This window comes from Oncorhynchus gorbuscha, linkage group LG02, assembly GCF_021184085.1.
Source record: "Oncorhynchus gorbuscha isolate QuinsamMale2020 ecotype Even-year linkage group LG02, OgorEven_v1.0, whole genome shotgun sequence".
Lineage (NCBI taxonomy): Eukaryota > Metazoa > Chordata > Actinopteri > Salmoniformes > Salmonidae > Oncorhynchus > Oncorhynchus gorbuscha.
In genome coordinates, this window is record NC_060174.1 from 109,182,131 (window position 1) to 109,194,908 (window position 12,778).

General features: G+C 47.9%; 1 protein-coding gene across 3 annotated transcripts in view; it reads right to left on the reverse strand.

Moving 5' to 3' along the window:
• Nucleotides 1-12,436, reverse strand: part of LOC124015478 (transcription factor SPT20 homolog) — a 26,960-nt gene extending 14,524 nt beyond the window's left edge. Inside the window, exons 1-17 of one of the 3 annotated variants that reach the window (XM_046330683.1) lie at nt 12,379-12,436; nt 11,883-11,974; nt 11,390-11,425; nt 11,122-11,247; nt 8,984-9,110; nt 8,721-8,824; nt 7,505-7,621; nt 6,159-6,212; nt 4,597-4,736; nt 4,188-4,344; nt 4,013-4,069; nt 3,618-3,689; nt 1,805-1,953; nt 1,692-1,724; nt 1,269-1,383; nt 589-715; nt 133-321 (exon numbers count right to left, since the gene is read on the reverse strand). In XM_046330683.1, the coding sequence (XP_046186639.1) occupies nt 133-321; nt 589-715; nt 1,269-1,383; nt 1,692-1,724; nt 1,805-1,953; nt 3,618-3,689; nt 4,013-4,069; nt 4,188-4,344; nt 4,597-4,736; nt 6,159-6,212; nt 7,505-7,621; nt 8,721-8,824; nt 8,984-9,110; nt 11,122-11,247; nt 11,390-11,425; nt 11,883-11,885 (1,606 nt within the window). In that variant the 5' untranslated portion in view covers nt 11,886-11,974; nt 12,379-12,436. Of the gene's footprint in view, nt 1-132; nt 322-588; nt 716-1,268; nt 1,384-1,691; nt 1,725-1,804; nt 1,954-3,617; nt 3,690-4,012; nt 4,070-4,187; nt 4,345-4,596; nt 4,737-6,158; nt 6,213-7,504; nt 7,622-8,720; nt 8,825-8,983; nt 9,111-11,121; nt 11,248-11,389; nt 11,426-11,882; nt 11,975-12,295; nt 12,347-12,378 lie in introns of those variants that run through there. The other 2 variants (XM_046330692.1, XM_046330702.1) reach the window with 2 other exon arrangements.
• Between the last annotated feature and the right edge of the window lie 342 nt (nt 12,437-12,778).

Sequence of the window (12,778 nt, forward strand, 5' to 3'; positions counted from 1 at the left end):
TTGATAGACTGACTGACTGTTTGATAGACTGACTGACTGTTTGATAGACTGGTTGACTGACTGTTTGATAGACTGGTTGACTGACTGTTTGATAGACTGACTGACTGTTTGATAGACTGGTCAGGTACTCACTCTGTGTCGACGCCATGGGAGATAGGGCTGCCGGGGACAACAACCCCACCTGTCCTAACTGCCCCCCCAGCTCCACAGAGTGCTTCCTACTCAGAGACTGGGGCTTGGCTGAGCCGGGGCCTGATCCTGGGGGGGGCGTAAGACACTTAAGGAGACCACTGGTGGCCTGGGCTGAACTATACAGGTTACCTGGGGAGAGGAGAGGAGAAAGAGAGGAGAGGAGAGGAGGAAGAGAGAGACAGAGAGAGACAGAGAGAGACAGAGAGAGACAGAGAGAGACAGAGAGAGACAGAGAAGAGGAGAGGAGAGGAGAGGAAAGAAAGAAAGAAAGAAAGAAAGAGAAAGAGAGAGATGGGAGAAAGTAGAAGCACCAATCAGATGTCACGTAGAGGAGAACAACTTTCTGGTATGAGATGCAGCCGCAGACCTCCAGGCTGGTTAGAGAGGGGGGGTAACCTGAAGAGCTGCTGCCCGACCCGGAGGGTAGTTTGATGGGGGGAGGCCGGTGCTTCACCCCCTTCCCCAACACACCTGACGACTGAACCAAGGCTGATAGACCATCCACCTGGGGACACACAACGGGCTTTAGGTGAATCAACAACAAGCTCTGTCTCTCTACAGGCTGAGAGTTGGTTCTACAGTGTGTTGTGGTGTGTCTCTCTGCCAGGCTGAGAGTTGGTTCTACAGTGTGTTGTGGTGTATCTCTGTCTCTCTGCCAGGCTGAGAGTTGGTTCTATAGTGTGTTGTGGTGTGTCTCTCTGCCAGGCTGAGAGTTGGTTCTACAGTGTGTTGTGGTGTATCTCTGTCTCTCTGCCAGGCTGAGAGTTGGTTCTATAGTGTGTTGTGGTGTGTCTCTCTGCCAGGCTGAGAGTTGGTTCTACAGTGTGTTGTAGTGTGTCTCTCTGCCAGGCTGAGAGTTGGTTCTACAGTGTGTTGTAGTGTGTCTCTCTGTCAGGCTGAGAGTTGGTTCTACAGTGTGTTGTAGTGTGTCTCTCTGCCAGGCTGAGAGTTGGTTCTACAGTGTGTTGTAGTGTGTCTCTCTGCCAGGCTGAGAGTTGGTTCTACAGTGTGTTGTGGTGTATCTCTGTCTCTCTGCCAGGCTGAGAGTTGGTTCTACAGTGTGTTGTGGTGTGTACCTCTGTCTCTCTACTGGCTGAGAGTTGGTTCTGTCCCATGATGCCTGAGTTCCGAGACATTTTCACCTGGCACTTCACGTCCTGCTCATACACACCTTTATACTGGGATAGAAACCTGGAACACACACACACGTCAACGCCCTACAACACAGTCAACGCCCTACAACACAGTCAACACAGTCGAAAACGCAGTCAACGCCCTACAACACAGTCGAAAACGCAGTCAACGCCCTACAACACAGTCAACGCCCTACAACACAGTCAATGCAGTCAACGCCCTACAACACAGTCAACGCCCTACAACACAGTCAACACAGTCAACGCAGTCAACGCCCTACAACACAGTCAACACAGTCAACGCAGTCAACGCCCTACAACAGAGAACAAATGTTTTCAGAAAGGACAAACAGACAAGTCACTTACCGATCAGCATCTCTCTTTGAGCCTATTAGGAACCTGGTGGGAAGAATGACACTGTCAGAGCCAATCAAAATCTGATGTTCCTCTGCGGGTTTAAACCCTCCCCCACTCCTTACGCTGGATGTACGAGGTGAAGGTCGCTGCTGTCTTCCTCAGCGCAGTAGATCTTTCCGTAGACCAGAGGATCGCCCACCGACTGGAAGATGGACACCGTGGTCCTCTGGCCCCCGACCTCACACTTAAACGTATAGTCATCTATCACTTCCTGTCCGGGGGAAGATAAAGAGTGTGACACCAGGAAGTGAGAGGTCTTACCTCTGCAGGCCAGACAGTGGGTCAGTAAGAGGGGAAGATAAAGAGTGTGACACCAGGAAGTGAGAAGTCTTACCTCTGCAGGCCAGACAGTGGGTCAGTAAGAGGGGGAAGATAAAGAGTGTGACACCAGGAAGTGAGAAGTCTTACCTCTGCAGGCCAGACAGTGGGTCAGTAAGAGGGGAAGAGAAAGAGTGTGACACCAGGAAGTGAGAGGTCTTACCTCTGCAGGCCAGACAGTGGGTCAGTAAGAGGGGAAGAGAAAGAGTGTGACACCAGGAAGTGAGAGGTCTTACCTCTGCAGGCCAGACAGTGGGTCAGTAAGAGGGGAAGAGAAAGAGTGTGACACCAGGAAGTGGGAGGTCTTACCTCTGCAGGCCAGACAGTGGGTCAGTAAGAGGGGGAAGATAAAGAGTGTGACACCAGGAAGTGAGAAGTCTTACCTCTGCAGGCCAGACAGTGGGTCAGTAAGAGGGGAAGAGAAAGAGTGTGACACCAGGAAGTGAGAGGTCTTACCTCTGCAGGCCAGACAGTGGGTCAGTAAGAGGGGAAGAGAAAGAGTGTGACACCAGGAAGTGAGAGGTCTTACCTCTGCAGGCCAGACAGTGGGTCAGTAAGAGGGGGAAGATAAAGAGTGTGACACCAGGAAGTGAGAAGTCTTACCTCTGCAGGCCAGACAGTGGGTCAGTAAGAGGGGGAAGATAAAGAGTGTGACACCAGGAAGTGAGAAGTCTTACCTCTGCAGGCCAGACAGTGGGTCAGTAAGAGGGGAAGAGAAAGAGTGTGACACCAGGAAGTGAGAAGTCTTACCTCTGCAGGCCAGACAGTGGGTCAGTAAGAGGGGAAGAGAAAGAGTGTGACACCAGGAAGTGAGAGGTCTTACCTCTGCAGGCCAGACAGTGGGTCAGTAAGAGGGGAAGATAAAGAGTGTGACACCAGGAAGTGAGAAGTCTTACCTCTGCAGGCCAGACAGTGGGTCAGTAAGAGGGGAAGATAAAGAGTGTGACACCAGGAAGTGAGAAGTCTTACCTCTGCAGGCCAGACAGTGGGTCAGTAAGAGGGGAAGATAAAGAGTGTGACACCAGGAAGTGAGAAGTCTTACCTCTGCAGGCCAGACAGTGGGTCAGTAAGAGGGGGAAGATAAAGAGTGTGACACCAGGAAGTGAGAGGTCTTACCTCTGCAGGCCAGACAGTGGGTCAGTAAGAGGGGAAGAGAAAGAGTGTGACACCAGGAAGTGAGAGGTCTTACCTCTGCAGGCCAGACAGTGGGTCAGTAAGAGGGGAAGATAAAGAGTGTGACACCAGGAAGTGAGAAGTCTTACCTCTGCAGGCCAGACAGTGGGTCAGTAAGAGGGGGAAGATAAAGAGTGTGACACCAGGAAGTGAGAGGTCTTACCTCTGCAGGCCAGACAGTGGGTCAGTAAGAGGGGGAAGATAAAGAGTGTGACACCAGGAAGTGAGAAGTCTTACCTCTGCAGGCCAGACAGTGGGTCAGTAAGAGGGGGAAGATAAAGAGTGTGACACCAGGAAGTGAGAGGTCTTACCTCTGCAGGCCAGACAGTGGGTCAGTAAGAGGGGAAGATAAAGAGTGTGACACCAGGAAGTGAGAAGTCTTACCTCTGCAGGCCAGACAGTGGGCTGAGATTCCTGCAACTTCACTGACTTCTCTACCACTGCATATTTCTCTACCTGGGAACACAGAGACAGTCATGAACACTACTCAGGGCTCAATTACAATTAAAGTCAGTCAAATCCAGGAAGTAAACTGAAATTCCAATTAAATAATTGAAAAAATATATATTAAAAAAATTGGCATCTATTTTCAATGAGCTCAATAAGCTGAAAAGGAGAAACTATTTTTTTTTTTTTAAAGGTATTTTTAGTTTAAATCACTTCCTGAAATGACTGACTTCAATTGATATTGACCCCCGACCCTGGTCCAGATCTCAGTAGCAGTCACTGACTGACAACGGTCGTGGCAGACAGGTGGGCGTGGTCGAGAAAAGACTCACATCAATCTCCTTGGGGACAGTGAGTTGGCAGCGGCTCTGTTTCCACATGTCCACACACTGTAAACGAGAGAAGGGGACAGAACGGTGAGAGGTCCGTCTGAACTCAGTGTGTTGTTGGGATTGGATTTCTAAAAAGGGGTTTGTAAATTGGGTAAGGGGTAATTGTGATCTCAACTTTTCCGGCTTTGGAGATCTTCAGGTCTATCGAGGGGGCCGGCTTCCTCTCCTTCCTCCTCTGCAGGTAGTCATAGAGACGCAGCTGGGGGGGCGTGGGCAGGTAGGACAGCTCCTGCTGACGGTTCAGCGCCGCCCGAGAGTGATGCTTAAAACAACTATGGAAAGAGGAGAGACAGGTCTGTGTGTGTGTGTGTGTGTGTGTGTGTGTGTGTGTGTGTGTGTGTGTGTGTGTGTGTGTGTGTGTGTGTGTGTGTGTGTGTGTGTGTGTGTGTGTGTGTGTGTGTGTGTGTGTGTGTGTGTGTGTGTGTCTCAGAACAGCTGGAGATCAGGTATGCAGAATAGCTAGTGTGTGTGTGTGTTTTCAGGTGACTGTGTGTGTGTCAGTGCGTGTGTGTGTGTGTGTGTACCGTTTCATAGAGTGAGTGTTCATCTTCTGCTTGTTATAGAGCAGGTGGTTGGCTGTACAGGTGACAGAGATAGATGGATCCAGACACAGAGGATCAGCTGTGGCCAGCAGTAACTGGCTCTCCAACTGGAACTTATCATCCTGGAGAGGAGAGGAGAGAGGAGGAGGAGAAAGAGGAGAGATGAGTGGAGAAGAGAGGAGAGAGGAGGAGGAGGACAAGAGAGGAGAGATGAGAGGAAGACAAGAGAGGAGAAGAGAGGAGAGATGAGAGGAGAAGAGAGGAGAGATGAGGAGGAGGACAAGAGAGGAGAAGAGAGGAGAGATGAGAGATGAGATGAGAGAAGAGAGGAGAGATGAGAGAAGAGAGGAGATGAGGAGGACAAGAGAGGAGAGGAGGTGGGGGAGAAAGGGAGAGATGAGTGGAGAAGAGAGAGGAGGACAAGAGAGGAGAAGAGAGGAGAGATGAGAGAAGAGAGGAGAGATGAGGAAGAGGGAGGTGATAAGGTGATAAGGGAGGATAGATGAAGAGGGCGGTGATAAGGGAGGATAGATGAAGAGGGAGGTGATAAGGGGGGATAGATGAAGAGGGCGGTGATAAGGTGATAAGGGAGGATAGATGAAGAGGGCGGTGATAAGGGAGGATAGATGAAGAGGGAGGTGATAAGGTGATAAGGGAGGATAGATGAAGAGGGAGGTGATAAGGGAGGATAGATGAAGAGGGAGGTGATAAGGGGGGATAGATGAAGAAGGAGGTGATAAGGGAGGATAGATGAAGAGGGAGGTGATAAGGTGATAAGGGAGGATAGATGAAGAGGGCGGTGATAAGGGAGGATAGATGAAGAGGGAGGTGATAAGGTGATAAGGGAGGATAGATGAAGAGGGCGGTGATAAGGGAGGATAGATGAAGAGGGCGGTGATAAGGTAGGATAGATGAAGAGGGCGGTGATAAGGGGGGATAGATGAAGAGGGAGGTGATAAGGTGATAAGGGAGGATAGATGAAGAGGGCGGTGATAAGGGAGGATAGGTGATAAGGGAGGATAGATGAAGAGGGCGGTGATAAGGTGATAACGGGGATAGATGAAGAGGGCGGTGATAAGGGAGGATAGATGAAGAGGGCGGTGATAAGGGGGGATAGATGAAGAGGGAGGTGATAAGGGAGGATAGATGAAGAGGGCGGTGATAAGGGGGGATAGATGAAGAGGGTGGTGATAAGGGAGGATAGATGAAGAGGGCGGTGATAAGGGAGGATAGATGAAGAGGGAGGTGATAAGGGGGATAGATGAAGAGGGTGGTGATAAGGGAGGATAGATGAAGAGGGCGGTGATAAGGGAGGATAGATGAAGAGGGAGGTGATAAGGGAGGATAGATGAAGAGGGCGGTGATAAGGGGGGATAGGGAGAGGAAAGGAGAAGAGAGGAAAATAAGTGAAAATGAAGGGGGATGATGAGAAAAGAGCAGGTAAATTAAATAAATCAGATGTGAGATCCCCCATCACTGAATCTCAGAACGTTTCAGAACATTTCTCAGTGTTCCTATACCATCGTATGACCTCTGTAACTCACCTGTGTCCATTTGTGGGGGTCACTGGTCATGGCATGGACATCACAGATCAGTGTCTGGGGATAGCAGGGTCAAAGGTCAGAATTTAGTATCCAACACGTTCCAAGCTGTACTGATTGACGGCTATTTTGGAATAAATGTCCACATCATTCTTTTATAAATTTTTATTGTACTTTTACTCCTCAATCTCCCCAATTTCGTGGTTTCCAATTGGTAGTTACAGTCTTGTCCCATCGCTGCAACTCCCGTACGAACTGGGGAGAGACGAAGGACGAGAGCCACGCGTCCAAGGAAACACGACCCTGCCAAGCCACACTGCGTCTTGACACACTGCTCGCTGAAACCGGAAGCCAAACGCACCAATGTGTCGGAGGAAACACCATCGAGTCGGCGACCGAAATCAGCTTGCAGGCTCCCGGCCCGCCACAAGGAGTCGCTAGAGCGAGAAGAGACGAGGAAATCCCGGCCGGCCAAACCCTCCCCCAACCCGGACGACGCTGGGCCAATTGTGCACCTCATGGGTCGCCCTGTCATGGCCGGCTGTAACGCAGCCTGGGATCGGACCCGGGTCTGTAGTGACGCCTCAAGCACTACGATGCAGTGGCTCAGAGCGCCGCGCCACTCGGGAGGCCTTCTGCACTTCATTCATCACCACTCTGACATAACGATCAGGTTTCTCCTTCTCCTGCATGGCAGGTTCTACTGACACACAGTATCAGTCAACAGTTTGGACACAGCTACTCATTCAAGGGTTTTTCTTTATTTTTACTATTTTCTACATTGTAGAATAATAGTGAAGACATCAACACTATGAAATAACACATATGGAATCATGTAGTAACCAGAAAAAAGTGTTAAAAAAATCAAAATATATTTTATATTTGAGATTCCTCAAATAGACACCCTTTGCCTTGATGACAGCTTTGCACACTCTTGGTATTCTCTCAACCAGCTTCATGAGGTAGTCACCTGGAATGCATTTCAATTAACAGATATGCCTTGTTAAAAGCACATTTTCTAGAGTGTTCTCCTGGTTCTTACCTGCATGGTGTCTGCTCTTTATGTTATATTTCTAGGATTGTAGAAGGCAGTGCTAGTTCCTACCTGCATGGTGTCTGCTCTTTATGTTATATTTCTAGGATTGTAGAAGGCAGTGCTAGTTCCTACCTGCATGGTGTCTGCTCTTTATGTTATATTTCTAGGATTGTAGAAGGCAGTGCTAGTTCCTACCTGCATGGTGTCTGCTCTTTATGTTATATTTCTAGGATTGTAGAAGGCAGTGCTAGTTCCTGCATGGTGTCTGCTCTTTATGTTATAATTCTAGGATTGTAGAAGGCAGTGCTAGTACCTGCATGGTGGGTCGTAGCAGGACGTGTCTGCTCTGGAAGGAGGGCATCTTAGTGTTGCCAGACTGTCTGTAGTCTCGGACCTCAGCTACCACACAGCCACAGTGGAAGATGTTCACCTGGACAAGGAGCCAGAGGGGGGACAAGGAGTCAGAGGGGGGACGAGGAGTCAGAGGGGGACGAGGAGTCAGAGGGGGGGGGGGGACAAGGAGCCAGAGGGGGGAGCCAGAGGGGGGGCAAGGAGTCAGAGGGGGGACAAGGAGTCAGAGGGGGACAAGGAGACAGAGGGGGGGGACAAGGAGTCAGAGGAGGGGGGGGACAAGGAGACAGAGGGGGACAAGGAGACAGAAGAGGGGGACAAGGAGTCAGAGGGGGGGGGCAAGGAGTCAGAGGGGGGGGACAAGGAGTCAGAGGGGGGGACAAGGAGACAGAGGGGGGGACAAGGAGACAGGGAGGCAATACAAACACACACACCTGGGACTACTCAGGACAGGAGGAACACACACCTGGGACTACTCAGGATAGGAGGAACACACACCTGGGACTACTCAGGACAGGAGGAACACACACCTGGGACTTCTCTAAGAGATCCACCAGGATAGGAGGAACACACACCTGGGACTTCTCAGGATAGGAGGAACACACACCTGGGACTTCTCAGGATAGGAGGAACACACACCTGGGACTTCTCAGGATAGGAGGAACACACACCTGGGACTTCTCAGGATAGGAGCAACACACACCTGGGACTTCACTAAGAGATCCACCAGGACAGGAGGAACACACACCTGGGACTTCTCTAAGAGATCCACCAGGATAGGAGGAACACACACCTGGGACTTCTCTAAGAGATCCACCAGGATAGGAGGAACACACACCTGGGACTTCTCTAAGAGATCCACCAGGACAGGAGGAACACACACCTGGGACTTCTCTAAGAGATCCACCAGGATAGGAGGAACACACACCTGGGACTACTCAGGACGGGAGGAACACACACCTGGGACTACTCAGGACAGGAGGAACACACACCTGGGACTACTCAGGACAGGAGGAACAGACACCTGGGACTTCTCTAAGAGATCCACCAGGACAGGAGGAACACACACCTGGGACTTCTCGAAGAGATCCACCAGGATAGGAGGAACACACACCTGGGACTACTCAGGACAGGAGGAACACACACCTGGGACTTCTCAGGATAGGAGGAACACACACCTGGGACTTCTCTAAGAGATCCACCAGGACAGGAGGAAGCTCCTCGGCATCCAGGTACTCCAACAGCTGTCCTTCCTCATATGGCAGACGGATCGTCTCAGAGTCTAACAAACAAAAACAAACAAACATAAACATCCTTCCAAAATGAAACATACAGTACCTCAGATATTCAATGATACTTACATACAGTGTGGTGTCGTCAGCATATACTGTGTGTGTGATTTTAAGGGTTCGGTTAGGATCGATTGATCGCGGACTCTCACCGGATCCATTCTTGCCGAGGAGCATGAGGGAGTATCCCTGGTTGCCGGGGTAAAGGTTAACCACCAGACAAGACACTGACTCCTGAGACACCAGCTTCTCCAGCAGGTTGACATTCCTACGCAGCTTCTAACCAGGAATAACAGAACAACAACCATCACTAAATGATAGAGGCGTATCAATTCAAACTCCTATGCAGCCTCTAACACAGGGAAGGACATGAACCAATCAATTCAATGACTCGGACATAATCATCAACAATAAATATTATAGGATAATATTATAGGATAATATTATAGGATAATATTATAGGATAATATTATAGGTAATGCCAATAGGATAACGATCCATTGGCACTACCAAACATCTTCTAACCAGGAAGAACAAGGAAAACAATATTCAATCATCATTCACTGATTACAGGAACAGTGAATACTGATACGCAGGATTCATTCACATTCCTTCTGAATGGGGAGACGATAGGAAAATCCTCTTCAACTAACCGGTACCCCCTGTATATAGCCTCCACATTGACTCTGTACCCCCTGTATATAGCCTCCACATTGACTCTGTACCGTAACACCCTGTATATAGCCTCCACATTGACTCTGTACCAGTACCCCCTGTATATAGTCTCCACATTGACTCTGTACCGTAATACCCTGTATATAGCCTCCACATTGACCCTGTACCGTAATACCCTGTATATAGCCTCCACATTGACTCTGTACCGGTACCCCCTGTATATAGCCTCCACATTGACTCTGTACCGGTACCCCCTGTATATAGCCTCCACATTGAATCTGTACTGGTACCCCCTGTATATAGCCTCCACATTGACTCTGTACCAGTACCCCCTGTATATAGTCTCCACATTGACTCTGTACCGTAATACCCTGTATATAGCCTCCACATTGACTCTGTACCGTAATACCCTGTATATAGCCTCCACATTGACTCTGTACCGTAATACCCTGTATATAGCCTCCACATTGACTCTGTACCAGTACCCCCTGTATATAGCCTCCACATTGACTCTGTACCGGTACCCCCTGTATATAGCCTCCACATTGACTCTGTACCATAACACCCTGTATATAGCCTCCACATTGACTCTGTACCGGTACCCCCTGTATATAGCCTCCACATTGACTCTGTACCAGTACCCTCTGTATATAGCCTCCACATTGACTCTGTACCAGTACCCTCTGTATATAGCCTCCACATTGACTCTGTACCAGTACCCTCTGTATATAGCCTCCACATTGACTCTGTACCAGTACCCTCTGTATATAGCCTCCACATTGACTCTGTACCAGTACCCCCTGTATATAGCCTCCACATTGACTCTGTACCGGTACCCCCTGTATATAGCCTCCACATTGACTCTGTACCGTAATACCCTGTATATAGTCTCCACACTGACTCTGTACCGGTACCCCCTGTATATAGCCTCCACATTGACTCTGTACCGATACCCCCTGTATATAGCCTCCACATTGACTCTGTACTGGTACCCCCTGTATATAGCCTCCACATTGACTCTGTACCGTAATACCCTGTATATAGCCTCCACATTGACTCTGTACCATAATACCCTGTATATAGCCTCCACATTGACCCTGTACCCCCTGTATATAGCCTCCACATTGACCCTGTACCGTAACACCCTGTATATAGCCTCCACATTGACTCTGTACCGGTACCCCCTATATATAGTCTCCACATTGACTCTGTACCGTAATACCCTGTATATAGCCCCCACATTGAATCTGTACCGTAACACCCTGTATATAGCCTCCACATTGACTCTGTACCGTAACACACTGTATATAGCCTCCACATTGACTCTGTACCGTAACACCCTGTATATAGCCTCCACATTGACTCTGTACCGTAACACCCTGTATATAGCCTCCACATTGAATCTGTACCGTAATACCCTGTATATAGCCTCCACATTGACTCTGTACCGGTACAGAATTGACATCAGGGTCAATGGGATCAACGTTCAGTAGGAAATAAGAAGAAAACTGAAGTCTCCAATAACAACACAGGTTTTCCCTTTCTGTTATGAAGCTACAAGTCAATGGGTCCAATGTTTAGGTCAAATGCTTTTATTTCTACATGACCTGCTTACCTTGAGCTCTGGTTCTTTGTCACACTCTTCGATGTAGAGCTCGTATAGTTTCTGATATAGACTCTTCCTCCCTCCGGACAACGCTCTCCTCTTGGCTGGCTGTTGACGAGCACTTTCAACAATGTACTGAAAGAAGAAAAACACAAAAGTCTGATGTATTTGAACTGATACACAACACACACACACACACACACACACACACACACACACACACACACACACACACACACACACACACACATATATATATATAAATACAAACTTTTACCTCAGCCCGATCCAATGCATATTCCAAAACTTGTTTCTGCAAATAGAACAAATTGAAATTCATTATTGTAGTCTTCAGTTGTCTTCTCTGGCCACAGGGCAACACAGATAAATAGTAGCTTGTAGCTACCTCGCTGTAGCCATGGTTACCTAGCAGACACACTTTACAAAGGAAACGGAAGAGTCAACACAAGCGAGCAGAAATAGCTAGGATCACATAATCACAAGTAGTACATAGATACTGGCTATAGTGTCAACCAATAGGCGCACAGAGACATCATTTATGGGTCGGCAGCGTAGTCTAGTGGTTAGATTGTTGGACAAATAACAAAAAAGGTTGCTGGATCGAATCCCTGAGCTGACAAGGTAAAAATCTGTCCTACTGCACCCTGAACAAGGCAGTTAACCCACTGTTCTCCGGTAGGCCGTGATTGTAAATAACAATTTGTTCTTAACTGACTTGCCGTGTTAAAAAAAATTACAAAAATAGATACCATCGTTGTCTGCCACCGGTAGCTGGGTGAGTGGCCGCTTGCAGCTGTCCTTCGCCCCACACCGTCACCTCCATAGAGCGACCATTCAAACCCTGCATGCACACACAGCGACACCAAGCCCGGGTCATGTCAACAACAGCAAAGATAAGTTCGATAGTGGCGATTTCTCAACAAATAGTGTATAATATATCTGTCTGTACAAGATAACTCAGTTTCGATCAATACATTTTGAAGAAATCGCGTTATTTTCACTATAACCCATTTAGCTTGATGATAACTTGTATTCTGACAGGCAAGCGAAGCTAGCAGGTTAGCATAGCTAGCATTTCTTCTTCGGAAACTGCAAAAGTTAGCGAGCTGGGACAAACAAACGCATGAAGCAGAGTCAATCTAAAACAGTAGAATGGACCTGCCTTATTGTAGATCTTAACTCCAATGCTTAAAAACAATATATTACTTCAGTGCGTTCATTGAAAAAGGAAAAGAAAACAACAACCTCACAGCAGCAGCCATTTCCGTCCAGTGTGACAACAGAAGCTACACTTCCGGTAATAGACAGGAAACAGGAAATAAAACTCTTCCCAGAGCAGAAAATGCTTTGGAATTACTCTCCTGTCTAACGTTTTCATTCAGCAATATTGATAAAAATTCATATTTAAAAAATATATATATATATTAATTAAAAAACTGTTTTTTAAAACGTACGCAATATTTTTTATTTTAATAAGATATGTACATTGATGTAACATGTTGACATTTGATTTAGTTACTCATTGAGACGGAGAATCTTGTGTGCCTATACAGTAATCAATAGTTTAGGACTATATATCAGATCATGTTTGATCTCAGAAATCAGTGAGTTGAGTTTGAAAAATAACCCAAGAGTAGACACTTAT